General features: G+C 43.9%; 1 protein-coding gene across 1 annotated transcript in view; it reads left to right on the top strand.

The window, feature by feature from the left end:
* Window positions 1-17,714, top strand: part of ULK4 (unc-51 like kinase 4) — a 489,483-nt gene that overhangs the window by 314,202 nt on the left and 157,567 nt on the right. Inside the window, exon 32 of the mRNA XM_068982354.1 lies at window positions 9,764-9,930. Coding sequence (XP_068838455.1) covers window positions 9,764-9,930 — 167 coding nt within the window. The remainder of the gene's footprint in view (window positions 1-9,763; window positions 9,931-17,714) is intronic.

The raw sequence follows: 17,714 nt of genomic DNA, 5'->3' as shown, positions 1-17,714 counted from the left end.
ACTGCAAGAAACAGAGTTGTCTGTGAGAAACAGAGTTGACTGTGGCTTTCCCTGTATATTTGCCTCTGTGTTGCAATTTCACTCTTGGATCTTAACCCCTTTGTGCAGGAGTACCTTCTCTTCCTTACACGGAGATGGAAGCCATCTAGCCTGAGGGGGATGGTAGGGGATACAGCAGGGGCTGTGCATTTGCCCCAGGAGGTCTGAAGCAGAGCTGACCTAAGCCAGAGTTGGTGGTGGTTCTTGTTTAGTTGCTAGGTCTTGTCCAGCTCTTTGCAACCCCATGGACTGCAGCATGCCAGGCTTCCCTGTCCTTCTGTCTGCCAGAGTTTGCTCAGACTCATGTCCATTCAGTCAGTGATGCCATCCAACCATCTCATCTTCTGCTGCCCCTTTCTCCTCTTGCCCTGTCTTTCCCAGCATCAGGGTCTTTTCCAGCATCAGGGTCTTTTCCAATGGGTCAGTTCTTTGCACCAGTGGGCCAGAGTGCTGAAGCTTCAGCATCAGTCCTTCCAATGAATTTTCAGGGTTGATTTCTTTTAGGATTGACTGGTTTGATCTTGCAGTCCAAGGGACTCTCAAGAGTCTTCTCCAGCACCACAATTGGAAAGCATCAATTCATTGGCACTCAGCCTTCTTTATGGTCCAACTCTCACATCCTTATATGACTACTGGAAAAATTATAGCTTTGACTATATGGACCTTTGTCAGAGAAGTGATGTCTTTCCTTTTTAGTATGCTGTCTAGGTTTGTCATAAGTGTGACTCTGTCTGGGGCCTGAGTGAAAAGGAGAGGAAACCTCCTCCCAAGACAACAACAAAAGGCATGGCTAGGCCACTCCCAGGGGCTCAGGCCTCTGCCTACGCTGTATTGTCCTTGGCCTTCTTGGGGCAGAGGGAGGTAGACGAGAGTCAAACCCATGTGCCTGCTGATGGTGGTTCCCACCTCACTGGGGAGATCACAACTCTGGCAGTGTCCTGGGACTTCCTTCCATCTCTTTGGAGGTAGGGGGTCTTTCTCTTGACTGGGGAGAAGGAAAGTGTAGACACAGGGAATGTCACCTTCCTTTCCTTCCCTTCACCACCTCCTTGGACGTATTCCTTCACTTTAGGACAATGTGTCCTGTGTGAGGTCGTTCACAGCGCTCTGCCTGTACTAACAGTCTTATCCTTGGGTCCTGTGGCTCAGGCGAGGGGACTCAGGGGCTCCCTCCTCGGCCCCCACAGTGGTTGGGCAACTGGTGTGGTCAGCTTTATGCAAATGCAAGTCTACACTCCCCTTCCTTCCAAGAAGCTCTGTTTCCTAACTCGCTCTATGGGGAAATTCTGGATAGCATGGAAGCAAAATGTCAAAACCTATGTGGTTTGTGGGACATGTAACACGGAAGCTTTGGCAACTTGCACACTGACTTCAGGGCATAGGACCCTACGGACTTTACCAGTGAGTCATCGGGGACCTGGAAGCGAGCCAGTCGGTGAACTTTTCTCAGGCTTCAACCTGTGTCATCTCTACACCCTTGACACCATTTTTCTGATTCTACTCATTCATTGATACCTGTGACATTATGTTATCGTGGTTCTTCTTCTGTTATGTTGGCACCTTTGCCTCCATTTCTCCTATAAATCCCTTTCCTGTCTAGGGTCTACTCGCCCTTAGGAACTTTCCCACCCTCCCCAGTCATCTTCCACCTCTCTTTATCCATTCTGACTGCTACCCGGTTTCTATGCTTTCATTTCCAACTACCTTTGGACTCTGGCGTCTGGACGAAACTCAGTATATCTTGAAAACTAACTTATTGTTCCTAGAAAACTCACTTGCTCGCTTTTTCCGGTGAGAGTCTGGTTTTTCACTTTCCAGGGCTTTTTGGCTGCACCTCACTGTTGCCACAAAGTCACAAATCACACTTGTTAAGTCACGTTTCCTCCTCCTCCTTGTTTCCCACCACACCCGCACTCGGTCATGGCCAAATTGCAAAGGCCTCCTTTTTGACTTTCTGGTCTCAGTTCCCCACTGGCTGCTCCCAGAGGCTCCATGGTATTTATAAAAGTCCGTGGACCTCAAGAGTTGTCATATATGCAGGTCCAGATCACTTGGTGATTTCTGTTTACTTGGTGACCTTGAACTAGTTACTTAAATGCTGTGAGGTTTTGTTTTCCCTTATACAAAGTGGAGACAACAGCATCTGGATAATAAGCTCCCCTGGAGCTGTTAGAGAATTCAGATGAAATATGACATGTAGAAATCCAAGTAAAGGTTCATTGCCAGGCAGAAAGCGGGTGCTCAGTTAAACACTGCTCTCATCCCGGTGGAGGCCACACCCCCTGCTTCCCTTGACTTCCTCCACCCTGCCCAGTCTATCCCAATCAATTTTATTTTTAGCTGTTTTAACTTAGAGTCTGTTACACAGAGTGAAGCAAGTCAAAAAGAGAAAAACAGATATTGTGTATCAATGCACATATACCTGTGCTTTGCCGCTCAGTCCTGTCTGACTCTTTGCAACCTAGTGGTGTGTAGCCTGTCCAGCTCCCCTGTCCATGGGGATTCTCCAGACAAGAGTACTGGAGTGGGGTGCCAGGCCCTTCTCCAGGGGATCTTCCCAATCCAGGGATCGAACCCAGGTCTCCTGCATTGCAGATGGATTCTTTACTATCTGAGCCGCCAGGGAGGGAAGCCCATGCACGTATATGGATCTAGAAGAGTGGTACTGATGAGCCTTTTGTGGGGTAGAAATAGAAACACAGATGCAGAGAATGGACTGTGGACATAGCAGGGGAAAGAGAAGAGGCTGAACTAAGAGAGTAGTTTGATGTATACACACACCGCCATGTGTAGAGGAGACAGCTAGGGGGCGCTGAGGCCAGTGCTCTGTGATGGCCCAGAGGGGTGGGATGTGGGTGGGGAGAGGGAGGCTTGAGACAGAAGGGATGCTTGTATACTTAAAGCTGACTCACATTGTTGTGCAGCAGAAACCAGTACAGGCAATTATCCTCCAATTCAAAATAGATTTTAAAAACGTTCAGGGACTTCCCTGGTGGCGCAGACGGTAACGCGTCTGTCTACATTGCAGGAGACCCGGGTTCGATCCCTGGGTTGGGAAGATCCCCTGGAGAAGGAAATGGCAATCCACTCCAGGACTATTGCCTGGAAAATCCCATGGACAGAGGAGCCTGGTAGGCTACAGTCCACGGGGTCACAAAGAGTCGGACACGACTAAGCGACTTCATTATACTATATGATTTATATACAGTGAAACAAACATCGTATATTTATACCTTATATATTATATATATCATATATATGCATTTCTGAGAAATGCATACATTTCTGTAACCAACACCTCATTAAAGTAGAGAACATTTCTGTTACCTTAGAAAGTTCTGTCCTGCCCCTTCCCTCAGAAGCAACTACTATTCTCTTTTCAATCAATATAGATGAGTTTTTCTTGAAACGTATTCTTACAACTGAATTTATGCACCTCATTTTTTCTGGTGTCTGTCTCTTGGCCCCATTTGTTTTTTGAGATTCAGCCATGTTGTGGGATTCAGTGGCTCATTCCTTTGTATTGCTGAGGAGTACTCCGTTGTATGAATGGATCTCTGTTTGTTTATCTGTTCTCTTGTTGGTGGACAGCTGGGCTATTTCCAGTGTGGGGCTATTTTGACTATAGGTCTAATGAGTCTTTTTTGTGAATATATGTTTTCATTTTACTTGGATAAACCCCTAAGAGTAGAATTGCTAGATAATATGGTAAAAAAAAATTGTTTTTTTAAATAAACTGTCAACTGTTTCCCATTAGCCATGCCTGTGAGTTCTGGTCATTCTGCGTCCCCACCACCAGTTGGTGTTGTTGGGTTTTTTTATTCTGATTATTTCTGTTTGTGTGGTGGTATCTCACTGTGACTTTCATTTTCATTCTCCAGATGGCTAACGGTGTTGAACACTTTTCATGGCTTTTTGATGTTATCTTTTGTAAACTAAGTGTTCAAGGCTATTACCCATTTTAAAAATTGGATATTTCAGTTTGTTATTGTTGAGTTTAGGAATTGCTTTATGTTCTGAATACAAGTTCTTAGATGTGTAATTTATACATTTTTCTTCTAGTCTTTGGCCTTTTTCTTAACTCTAGTGGTAAAGAACCCCCCCTCCCAATTCAGAAGACAGAAAAGGCAGGTTTCATCCCTGAGTTGGGAAGATCCCCTGGAGGAGGGCATGGCAACCCACTCCAGTAGTCTTGTGTAGAGGATCTCATGGACAGAGGAGCCTGGTGGGCTAAGGTCCATAGCATTGCAGAGTTGGACACAACTGAAGCGACGTAGCACGCGTTTCTTAATAGTGTCTCTTAACTTGCACAAGTTTTAATTTTTGATGTAGTGTAATTTATCCACTTTCAAATGATGAAAGGACTTTTTGAATCCTAAAAACTCTTGCCTACCTCTTAGTTATGAAGATCTTCTCTTACATTTTCTTCTGAAACTTTTATAATTTTAGCTTTTATGTTTAGATTTGAGGTTTGCCTGAGATTAATTTTTGAATATTATGTGAGATAGTGGTCAAGCACCTTTTTTTCTCTCAAACAGATAATCAGTTTTTCTGTTCTCTTTCATTGAAAATAATTTCATTTTTCTAAAGAATTCCCTTGTTGAAAATCATTTAACCTCATAGATGAGGGTCCATTTCTGGAATCTGAAAGTGGAAATATCTGCATGAACTCATTAATTTTTTCTCTGTCTAAAAGGTATATACTTATCTCTGTCCATTTAATCAGTAGCCCAGTAGCAATGTGTGTTTCTCATGCTCAGACCATGGTCTCTGAATACCCTTCTCATTAAAAGAAACCAGGATTCCCTGGAGAAGTAGCTAATGCCCAGTCTTAGGCAGTAATTCATAAGGTGAACTTGGGACATAGTATCTTAGCAGAAGGTAGGACACTTTAAAGGGCTCTCAGTGACCAAAAATGGAACAAGTTTACCATAAAAGAATAATGATTGAAATCAATTAATATTCATAAGATATGTTATTTAAAAATCTATTACATTCACAAATATGCTCCATGCTGCTGCTACTGCTGCTAAGTCGCTTCAGTCGTGTCCAACTCTGTGCGACCCCATAGATGGCAGCCCACCAGGCTCTGCCGTCCCTGGGATTCTCCAGGCAAGAACACTGAAGTGGGTTGCCATTTCCTTCTCCAAAGCATGAAAGGGAAAAGTGAAAGTGAAGTTGCTCAGTTGTGTCCGACTCTTAGTGACCCCATGGACTGCAGCCTACCAGGCTCCTCTGTCCATGGGATTTTCCAGGCAAGAGTACTGGAGTGGGGTGCCATTGCCTTCTCCGTAGTGAACTGATTAGTAACTTCAGTAATTGCTAGCCACTTTGCTCACGTTTGGGACCTCCAAACACTATAAAATCACTTCTGGAAACAGGCAGATGATAACAAAGAAACATTTATCACGCATCTACTTGCCCTTCCCTTACAAACCACATTGACAAAGTTCTTTACAGAAGAAAACCAGCTCAAAAAATACAGAAGGACTGATAGAATTTGAAAATTCTGTATTGCCATGTCTAATGAAATAATGGGACTGGACATTGGACATTAGTAGATAATATTTGATGGGGAAGTTTATACTGAATAGGTTGGGCTAACAATCCCTGAACCCATAGGTCAATTTTAACATCATTAAGGGTGGAATTCCAGTTGAGCTCTTTCAAATCCTGAAAGATGATGCCGTAAAAGTGCTGCACTCAATATGCCAGCAAATTTGGAAAACTCAGCAGTGGCCACAGGACTGGAAAAGGTCAGTTTTCATTCCAATCCCAAAGAAAGGCAATGCCAAAGAATGCTCAAACTACCGCACAATTGCACTCATCTCACACGCTAGTAAAGTAATGCTCAAAATTCTCCAAGCCAGGCTTCAGCAATACGTGAACCGTGAGCTCCCTGATGTTCAAGCTGGATTTAGAAAAGGCAGAGGAACCAGAGATCAAATTGCCAACATCTGCTGGATCATCGAAAAAGCAAGAGAGTTCCAGAAAAACATCTACTTCTGCTTTATTGACTGTGCCAAAGCCTTTGACTATGCGGATCACAGTAAACTGTCGAAAGTTCTGAAAGAGATGGGAATACCAGACCACCTGACCTGCCTCTTGAAAAACCTATATGCAGGTCAGGAAGCAACAGTTCGAACTGGACATGAACAACAGACTGGTTCCAAATAGGAAAAGGAGTACATCAAGGCTGTATATTGTCACCCTGCTTATTTAACTTCTATGCAGAGTACATCATGAGAAATGCTGGGCTGGAAGAAGCACAAGCTGGAATCAAGATTGCCAGGAGAAATATCAATAACCTCAGCTATGCAGATGACACCACCCTTATGGCAGAAAGTGAGGAGGAACTAAAAAGCCTCTTGATGAAAGTGAAAGAGGAGAGTGAAAAAGTTGGTTTAAAGCTCAACATTCAGAAAACGAAGATCATGGCATCTGGTCCCATCACTTTACAGGAAATAGATGGGGAAACAGTGGAAACAGTGTCAGACTTAATTTTGGGGGGCTCCAAAATCACTGCAGATGGTGACTGCAGCCATGAAATTAAAAGACGCTTACTCCTTTGAAGAAAAGTTATGACCAACCTAGATAGTATATTAAAAAGCAGAGACATTACTTTGCCAGCAAAGGTTCATCTAGTCAAGGCTGTGGTTTTTCCAGTGGTCATGCATGTATGGATGTGAGAGTTGGACTGTGAAGAAAGCTGAGCTCCGAAGAATTGATGCTTTTGAACTGTGGTGTTGGAGAAGACTCTTGAGAGTCCCTTGGACTGCAAGGAGATCCAAACAGCCCATTCTGAAGGAGATCAGCCCTGGGATTTCTTTGGAGGGAAGAAAGAAATCTTTTGGAGGGAAATCTTTTGATGCTGAAGCTGAAACTCCAGTACTTTGGCCACGTCATGCGAAGAGTTGATTCATTGGAAAAGACTGTAATGCTGGGAGGTATTGGGGGCAGGAGGAGAAGGGGAAACCGAGGATGAGATGGCTGGATGACATCACTGACTCGATGGACGTGAGTCTGAGTGAACTCCAGGAGTTGATGATGGACAGGGAGGCCTGGCGTGCTGCGATTCATGGGGTCGTAATGAGCCGGACACGACTGAGCGACTGAATTGAACTGAAGGTGGAACAGACAGTGTATCCCTCCAGATAGAATGCTACATGGAATACAGAATGCCCAGTTCTAAGTATTATTGCCAAAATAATCAAAACGGAAGTAAGTCTAGTCTCTGGGTCTAATTACCAGTTTATAGGAAATGCACGGTTACAGGAGCAGCACTACAAGAACCTCTATAGGAAAAATATCCTCATCTCTCCAACAAATAAATGGCATGGAAAAGGTAGGGAAAGCACTGTTAGAGGTTGAAGGAGACTTAAGACAATGGCACACTGTTGATAATTATTGAAGAAGGTGATAAGGATTCATTTTTCTAAAATTTCTCATGGCTTTCTTTGTTTTCATAATATTTTAAACAAGAAAAATGTGTGTTTTCATCTTCAGTGAAAGTTCTGTGAAGAGCACTGACTGAGATAGGCCTCTTACATCATATCAACGGGCTTTGCTGTCATTATCACGGTTGTGAAGAAAGATTTAGGTCATACTTCATTTCTAATGTCATACGAGCACCTTCCACGACAGGAGGTGACTTCTGTGTCTGTAGTCAGAGCTTGGCGTCTGTTGTCCTTTTTCCTTCACACAACAAGCTGGAGCGTCCAGCCCAGGAGGGATTTGATTGCATTCATGGTTTGCACTCCTTCCTTGAAGACGGACTGAGAATGAGGAAGAGCACAGTTGTTCATCATCTGTTTAGTCTGAGCGAAGCAGCACGCTGATGGGCATCCAGCGGTCAGTGCCTCCTTCTGACGGGCTGTGTCCTTCTCTGCTGTTCACATCGCTGGGCCCCCTGCTCCCATCACTGGGCCCCCTGCTCCCCTGATCATCAGCACGCTGTGTCACAAAGTGATGGTGAACTCCACAAAGGAAGACATCTTCTCCTGCAGCCTGTGTTTACCGAATACTACTCTCTGAGTACTCCCGATTAACAAACAGTGGTGTGATGGTTTCTGGTGAACAGTGAAGGGACTCAGCCATACTTATACATGGATCCATTCTCCCCTGAAACCCCGCCCCCATCCAGGCTGCCACCTAACGCTGAGCAGAGCTCCCCGTGCTACACTGTAGGTCCGCCTTGGTCATCCATTTTAAGTACAGGAGCATGTCCATGTCCATCCCAAACTCCCGAACTATCCCTTCCCCCCAGTCTTTCTCCCCACCCCAGTCCAGCAACCTCTTTTTAAAGCCCTTCTACTCTCCCTGCAGCTCACAAACCCCAAGAGCTGATTCATAGCCTGCCCTTGAGCGATGCCTTGTAACTCACAGGAGAATGCCTGCCAGTGTGATGCACATATCTTAACAATTGCTCTTCTTTACCACGTGTCCTTGATGACTTGTACTATCAAACCTTGTCTTTCAATAGAGAAATTTTGCTATTAATTCATTAGCAGATTCCTTTCCCTTCAAATATATTTATCTTCAACTTGTGATTGCCAGTTTTCACCACAAGGAGTGCAACCTTGATTGATGCCCTGTAATTTTGATTTCTCTCTGCTCTTAGTGACAGAATTAATTGCTTTGTAGTCTAATTACTTTGCACTTGTCTAGGAAAACCAGATTGGTTTACTGGAAATGACAGTGTGCAATGTTTGGGAAAGATAGCAGAGCTTGGATGGCTGTGCTTGGCAGAGCTTCCGTCCAGTTGATCATCTGAAAACGAGGGACAAATGGATTGCAGGTCCAATAAATAAATGGATTGCAGGTCCAGCTTACAACACATGTCATATTTCCTTACCCTGTTTTTTTTCCCAGTTTGCTTGTGTAGAATAGCTATATTTGAAGATTCACTTTTTCTAGAACATTCGGACGATGATGATCTCTTCAGACTGAAGGACCCCCTCACCGTTTCGATTTATGACATTTCATGTTGTCTTTTCATCACTTTTGCATCTGAATCATTTGGGGAATTCAAAGTGTAACTTTACATAACAAAAACAATACAGAACACCAGCTTAAATGTATTTGTTGTAACAAGTACATCAAACTGAAAGTTGATGAAGACCAACCACACAGTAAATATGAAGTTTGCAGAGACAAAATGATAGAACCCGGCAATTTCTCAATTTGACATTGCTTGAAATCATTATGTTACATTTCATAGTTTTTAGAATGCATGTGGAAAAAAGCACTTCTTTGTTTTATCTTCTTGAGGTGACCCAGTTACTTGTCAATCCTGATAGATCCTTGGATTCACCTGTGGTCACCGAGCCATCCCATGAAGAACTGTGCCTTTAAACAGAACCTGGGGACAGGATGTTCACATCCAACACATTTTCTTCCAGTGTCAGCGACTCTTCTGTTCCTGTGAAACCTGCCCACGTAGGATAGTGTTTTTCAAAGTGTAATTTGGGGAACCCTCCCATCAGAATCACCTGGGGTGCCTTTTAGCGAGTAGATTCCTAGGCCTCAACCTCAGGCTCCTAGGCAGTCTCCCTGGGAGTGGGGGCTGGGGACCTGCATTTTCAAAACCTTTCCCAGGTATGTTGAAGGACTGTTCAGAGTTTACAGAATGTAGAATACATGTGCCTGTTCTGTTGGCTTCACGTGACACGTTATTCTTATGTTCTGTGATGACAGCGTTGCCCTTCTCCTGTTTTACACTCAGGACTGGTCCGTCACGTCTGCAACCTGTTCACTGAAACTGCCACACTGTGTTTGGATGTGGACGACAAAAGCAACAACGAGACTGCAGCCGCCTTGCTGTCCTCCCTGCTGGACATTCTGCACGGCATGCTGACCTACACCTCCGGGGTTGTGCGGCTGGCTCTGCAGGTAGAGGACCCCTTCCCCTGCCTTTCCAACAGCCCTGCACCACGTCCCACATTCTCATCATTCTCTTTTCCCTCATCGTCCTCTAATGTGTCTTTTGGTTTGAGAAAGAGCATATGATTTGACAGTCATCTTTGGGTGACCAATGTCAGCCAGCTAATTTGAATATGAAAAGAAAGCCAGAGGGGCCAAAGACTTAGTGAGCACTTACTAGGGAACTGTCAGCAACTCAAGAGGTCATTCTCACTGTGGGGTTGACCACGCACTATGCAGTCTTCACTGTCCGGAGATGGTGCTCCCACCACCTCCAGCAGTACGAGTTAGCTAGTGAGGAGTAATGGATTGAGTTATCAGGTGTGCACACACATGCACATACATGTAATATGAATATAGGTGCATAGATAGACACACATGTGCATGCATATACTTTGCACTTGCTTTCTTTTATGAGCAATAATGTGAAATTGCAGGATGCTTTTGAGGACTAGAGGTGTGTATTTAGTGGCCATGGAAAAGTCAGATTGCCCCAGACTGTAATCTGGCTTTGTGGTCTGAGACAGGAAGGGTATATGAGTTCATCAGGTACTTTCTGGGCCAAGGGTTAGCTCTCACCACATGCCTGTCTCTTCTCATGTTTTCTCTAACCAGCTGAGTCAGCTGATACTTAGGTCACATGTTAGGACACGGCCAATAGGAATTCATTGTTGTATTTGGAGTCCCAGTTAAGTCGCAAGTGCTGTGTGTCACTGGTAGCATACCGGCCTGGATAGAGGCAGAAGCTGAGGTTGGAAGCAGACCGTCCTGATACCTTGCTGAGAGTCATAGTTCAGTTCAGTTCAGTCGCTCAGTCGTGTCTGACTCTTTGCGACCCCATGAATCATAGCACGCCAGGCCTCCCTGTCCATCACCAACTCCTGGAGTTCACTCAGACTCACGTCCATCGAGTCCATGATGCCATCCAGCCATCTCATCCTCGGTCGTCCCCTTCTCCTCCTGCCCCCAATCCCTCCCAGCATCAGAGTCTTTTCCAATAAGTCAACTCTTCGCATGAGGTGGCCAAAGTACTGGAGCTTCAGCTTTAGCATCATTCCTTCCAAAGAAATCCCAGGATTGATCTCCTTCAGAATGGACTGGTTGGATCTCCTTGCAGTCCGAGGGACTCTAAAGAGTCTTCTCCAACACCACAGTTCAAAAGCATCAATTCTTCGGCACTCAGCCTTCTTCATAGCCCAACTCTCACATCCATACAGGACTACTGGAAAAACCAAAACCTTGACTAGATGGACCTTAGTTGGCAAAGTAATGTCTCTGCTTTTGAGTATACTATCTAGGTTGGTCATCACTTTTCTTCCAAGGAGTAAGCGTCTTTTAATTTCATGGCTGCAGTCACCATCTGCAGTGATTTTGGAGCCCCAAAAAATGAAGTCTGACACTGTTTCTACTGTTTCCCCATCTATTTCCCATGAAGTGATGAGACCAGATGCCATGATCTTCGTTTTCTGAATGCTGAGCTTTAAGCCAACTTTTTTGCTCTCCTCTTTTACTTTCATCAAGAGGCTTTTTAGCTCCTCTTCACTTTCTGCCATAAGGGTGGTGTCATCTGCATAGCTGAGGTTATTGATATTTCTCCCAGCAATCTTGATTCCAGTTTGTGCTTCTTCCAGCCCAACGTTTCTCATGATGTACTCTGCATAGAAGTTAAATAAGCAGGGTGACAATATACAGCCTTGATGCACTCCTTTTCCTATTTGGAACCAGTCTGTTGTTCATGTCCAGTTCTAACTGTTGCTTCCTGACCTGCATACAGATTTCTCAAGAGGCAGGTCAGGTGGTCTGGTATTCCCATCTCTTTCAGAATTTTCCACAGTTTATTGTGATCCACACAGTCAAAGGCTTTGGCATAGTCAATAAACCAGAAATAGATGTTTTTCTGGAACTCTCTTGCTTTTTCCATGATCCAGCGGATGTTGGCAATTTGATCTCTGGTTCCTCTGCCTTTTCGAAAACCAGCTTGAGCATCAGGGAGTCCACGGTTCACGTATTGCTGAAGCCCTGGCTTGGATAATTTTGAGCATTACTTTACTAGCGTGTGAGATGAGTACAATTGTGCAGTAGTTTGAGCATTCTTTGGCATTGCCTTTCTTTGGGATTGGAATGCAAACTGACCTTTTCCAGTCCTGTGGCCACTGCTGAGTTTTCCAAATTTGCTGGCATATTGAGTGCAGCACTTTCACAACATCATCTTTCAGGATTTGAAACAGCTCAACTGGAATTCCATCACCTCCACTAGCTTTGTTCGTAGTGATGCTTTCTAAGGCCCACTTGACTTCACATTCCAAAATGTCTGGCTCTAGATTAATGATCACATCATCATGATTATCTGGGTCATGAAGATCTTTTTTGTACAGTTCTTCTGTGTATTCTTGCCACCTCTTCTTAATATCTTCTGCTTCTGTTAGGTCCATACCATTTCTGTCCTTTATTGAGCCCAATGAAACCAAGCCATGCCTGCAGGGCAACACAAGATGGGCAGGTCATGGTGCAGAGGTCTAACAGAATGTGGTCCACTGGAGAAGGGAATGGCAAACCACTTCAGTATTCTTGCCTTGAGAACCCCATGAACAGTATGAAAAGGCAAAATGATAGGATACTGAAAGAGGAACTCCCCAGGTCATTAGGTGCCCAATATGCTACTGGGGATCAGTGGAGAAATAACCCCAGAAAGAATGAAGGGATGGAGCCAAAGCAAAAACAATACCCAATTGTGCATCTGACTGGTGATAGAAGTAAGATCCGATGCTGTAAAGAGCAATATTGCATAGGAACCTAGAATGTCAGGTCCATGAATCAAGGCAAATTGGAAGTGGTCAAACAAGAGACGGCAAGGGTGGACGTCGACATTCTAGGAATCAGCAAACTAAAATGGACTGGAATGGGTGAATTTAACTCAGATGACCATTATATCTACTACTGCGGGCAGGAATCCCTCAGAAGAAATGGAGTAGCTATCATGGTCAACAAAAGAGTCCGAACTGCAGTACTTGAATGCAATCTCAAAAACGACAGAATGATCTCTGTTTGTCTCCAAGGCAAACCATTCAATATCACAGTTATCCAAGTCTATGCCCCAACCAGTAACGCTGAAGAAACTGAAGTTGAATGGTTTTATGAAGACCTACAGGACCTTTTAGAACTAACACCCAAAAAAGATGTCCTTTTCATTATAGGGGACTGGAATGCAAAAGTAGGAAGTCAAGAAACACCTGGAGTAACAGGCAAATTTGGCCTTGGAATGTGGAATGAAGCAGGGAAAGGTAATTGAGTTTTGCCAAGAAAATGCACTGGTGATAGCAAACACCCTCTTCCAACAACACAAGAGAAGACTCTACACATGGACATCACCAGATGGTCAACACCAAAATCAGATTGATTATATTCTTTGCAGCCAAAGGTGGAGAAACTCTATACAGTCAACAAAAACAAGACCAGGAGCTGACTGTGGCTCAGATCATGAACTCCTTATTACCAAATTCAGACTCAAATTGAAGAAAGTAGGGAAAGCTGCTAGACCATTCAGGTATGACCTAAATCAAATCCCTTATGCTTATACAGTGGCAGTGAGAAATAGATTTAATGGCCTAGATCTGATAGATAGAGCGCCTGATGAACTATGGAATGAGGTTCGTGACACTGTGCAGGAGACAGGGCTCAAGACCATCCCCATGGAAAAGAAATGCAAAAAAGCAAAATGGCTGTCTGGGGAGGCCTTACAAATAGCTGTGAAAAGAAGAGAGGCGAAAAGCCAAGGAGAAAAGGAAAGATATAAGCATCTGAATGCAGAGTTCCAAAGAATAGCAAGAAGAAATAAGAAATCCTGAACTATGGATTTCTCTTAGTTTCCCCTCTTTTTTCTAATGAGTGTCTCATCAGAGAACATCATTTCTTGTTTCAGTTTCCACAGTGGTAGCTTTATGTAATTCTTCAAGGTGTAGATGTCTCTTAGAGGATACTTTGATAGTATCAATCTGTAAGAGATTGTGTATTGTGGATAAAAAGGAACAGACATTTAAAATTTTTTTATATTCTAGAACAATAGAAATCGCTTATTTCAAGTCATCAGGTAGACATTCAAGGGTGTCTAAAACTCCTGAATGCATATTATTTTCTAATTTTCTTTTTTCAATTTGCTAGTATACCAATACCTCACTGGTTGTTTTTTTTTTTTTTTTTTAGCACCAGTCTATGTTTTATTGCTGTCATTGTTCTAAATCTTTCCCTGTAATGGCTGCCACATATTGCTTTTGACCTTGACCACTGACTTTGATCTCCTTGATACCTGGTATCTGTCTGAAAGCGGTAGACTCCTTGAAATTGAAATTAGGAAAAGAATTGGGTAAAGAAATGGAGTTGGCATCAAAGAAAGGTACATCCTCCTACATTACAAAGAGTCGGACATGACTAAGCTAAACTGAACTGAAAGTACATATACTTGGCCCAGGGAAAGTAAGGCATGATTGGTCGCTGTGTTATTAATAGCAGCAAGAAGGAAGACACTGAGCTGTAGGTTCTTTCGAAGCATAAGTCACCTCTTCCACACGTGGGATTCTTCTGCATTCAAAACCTGTTTCTTCTCTTAATACTAACCTCTTAAAACTAGAACTTGACTGTTGTCAGTGTTTAGAATGATAATAGTGTTTAGATTTTGAGGCACCTGTCTCCTTTTCAGGGAGGAGAAGGATATGACATGGGCATGTGTGCCAGGGAGGTGAGGAGTTTGGAGGGAGGTGTCAGAATGTCTCTTAGGAGCCCAGACTCTGCCCCCAGCTTGCCTTGAGGACTACTATGCCAAAGATACAGAAGCAGAGACAAATATGTGTGCTCAGCTCACCAGGGTGGGGGGGTTCCCATGGGCTTTGCAGGTGAGAATACCTTGGATTCAGATCCCAGCCACACCACTTTCACCTGTGAGATGCTGGGCATGTTATTTCACCTGTCTGAGTGTCAGTTTCCTCATCTGTAAAGCAGACATGATGCCAGCCACTCAGCAAGGGACTTAAATGAGAGAACACAAGATATGTAAATATAAAGGATGTATTTATTGCCAGGAGGAATATCAATAACCTCAGATACGCAGATGACACCACCCTTAAGGCAGAACGTGAAGAAGAACTAAAGAGCCTCTTGATGAAAGTGAAAGAGGAGAGTGAAAAAGTTGGCTTAAAACTCAACATTCAGAAAACTAAGATCATGGTATCTAGTCCCCTCACTTCATGGCAAATAGGCAGGGAAACAGTGGTAATAGTGAGAGTTTTTTTTCTTGGGCTCCAAATTCACTGCAGATGGTGACTGCAGCCATGAAATTAAAAGACGCTTGCTCCTTGGAAGAAAAGCTATGACCAACCTAGACAGTGTATTAAAAAGCAGAGACGTTACTTTGCCGACAAAGGTCCATCTAGTCTAAGCTATGGTTTTTCCAGTAGTCATATATGGATGTGAGAGTTGGACTATAAAGAAGTTGAGCATCGAAGATTGATGCTTTTGAAGTGTGGTGTCGGAGAAGACACTTGAGACTCCCTTGGACTGCAAGTCCATCCTAAAGGAGATCAGTCCTGAATATTCATTGGAAGGACTGATGCTGAAGCTGAAACTCGAATACTTTTGGCCACCTGATGTGAAGAACTGATTCATTGGAAAAGACCCTGATGCTGGGAAAGACTGAAGACAGAAGGAGAAGGGGACAACAGAGGAGGAGATGGTTGAATGGTATCACCAACTCGATGGACATGAGTTAGAGCAAGCTCTGGCAGTTGGTGATGGACAGGGAAGCCTGGCATGCTGCAGTCCATGGGGTCACAAAGAGTCGGACATGACTGAGCGACTAAACTGAACTGAAAGTACATATGCTTGGCCCAGGGAAAGTAAGCCATGATTGGTTGCTGTGTTATTAATAGCAACAAGAAGGAAGACACTCAGCTGCCCTTCTTGTTTACAGAGGGTTCGTGGGGGCTGTGATGTTCTCATGTCTGTGTCCCAACACTAGGGAAGGCACTCAGTTTGTATTTATGGAGTAAACCAACTCCTAGCAGGCTTATGAGGGATTAATGTATGATTTTATTTTGCATTTGTGAGCCTATCCCAGGGCTTGGCCCCTGTAATCTTGGCACAGGCATCAAGAGAGGAAGGTTGTTGAGTGTCAGGGAGGTTCATTTTGGTAAGACCATCAGCGTGCAGATAGTGGAGCAAATCATCACTTTGAACCGTGTCCAGGGTCCTGCGGAGTAAACAGAGGGGCAGGGAGCTCGCCAAGTTTGGGGGTTAAGGAAGGAAAATATTCAGTACCAGAATCCAGGTCACCTGACTTCCCAATCTGGCCCTTGTCTGTCATTTCTGGAGTGATGGGAGAAACTTCACGCATTACTTGAGAGGAGGTTGGTTAAACTGCTTTCCATTAATAGATGTGTCAGTGTTGCCCAAAGACTGAGATGTGGCCCCCGAGTGCTCCTTCATCTCACACTCAAGTGAAGGCTGTTGGCATGGGGGCTTTACCCTATTTCAGTATCTCTCTCTTTTTAAGAAAGTCATTTTTATTTATCTTTGTTCATTCTGTGCCACTTGTGGGATCTTAGTTTCCTGACCAGGAATCAAACCCGTGCCCTCTGCATTGGAAGCATGGGGTCTTAACCACTGGATCACTAGGGAAGTCCCTCTATTTCAGTATCTCTTGAAGTTACCAGTTCGACTCCTCCACGGCTTTCTCCCTGCTGTTTTCCCCATGAGCTTGCCCCTGTCTGGTTGTTGTTCAGTCACTAAGTCGTGTCCATCTCTTTGCAACCACATGAACTGCAGCATGCCAGGTTTCTCTGTCCTTCATTATCTCCTGGAATTTGCTCAAACTCATGTCTATTGAGTCGGTGATGCCATCCAACCATCTCATCCTCTGTCACCCCCTTCTGCTCCTGTCCTCAATCTTTCCCAGCATCAGGGTCTTTTCCAGTGAGTCAGCTCTTTGCATTAGGTGGCCAAAGTGTTGGAGCTTCAGCTTCAGCATCAGTCCTTCCAATGACTATTTAAGGTTGATTTCCTTTAGGATTAAGTGGTTTGATATCTTTGCTGTCCAAGGGCATCTCAAAAGTCTTCTCCAGGACCACAGTTCAAAAGCTTCAGTTCTTCAGTTCTCTGCCTTCTTTATGGTTCAACTCTCATATTTGCACATGACTTCTGGAAAAACCCATTGCTTTGACTATAGAATTTTTGTTGGCAAAGTGATGTCTCTTCTTTTTAATATGCTGTCTAGGTTTGTCATAGCTTTTCTTCCAAGGACCAAGCATCTTTTAATTCTGTGGCTGCAGTCACTGTCCGCGATGATTTTGAGAACTCAAGAAATAAGATTTGTCACTGCTTCCACTTTTCCCCCATCTATTTGTCAAGAAGTGATGGGACTGGATGCCATGATCTTAGCTTTTTTAGTGTTGAGTTTTAAGCCAGCTTTTCACTCTCCTCTTTCACCCTCTTCAAGAGGCTCTTTAGTTCCTCTTTTCTTTCTGCCATTAGAGTGGTATCTGCATATCTGAGGTTCTTAATATTTCTCCCAGCATTCTTGATTCCAGCTTAGGATTCGTCCCGCCTGACATTTTGCATAATGTATTCTGCATAAAAGTTAAATAAGCAGAGTGACTGTATTATATAGCCTTGATGTACTTCTTTCCCAATTTTGAACCAGTCCATTGTTCCATGTCCAGTCCTAATTGTTACTTCTTGTCCTGCATACTCTTGTGTCCTGGAGATAG

The sequence above is a fragment of the Capricornis sumatraensis genome, chromosome 10 (assembly GCF_032405125.1).
Source record: "Capricornis sumatraensis isolate serow.1 chromosome 10, serow.2, whole genome shotgun sequence".
Taxonomy (NCBI): Eukaryota; Metazoa; Chordata; class Mammalia; order Artiodactyla; family Bovidae; genus Capricornis; species Capricornis sumatraensis.
Note: the sequence above shows the minus strand (reverse complement) of the source record. Positions and strands in the feature narration are given on the sequence as shown.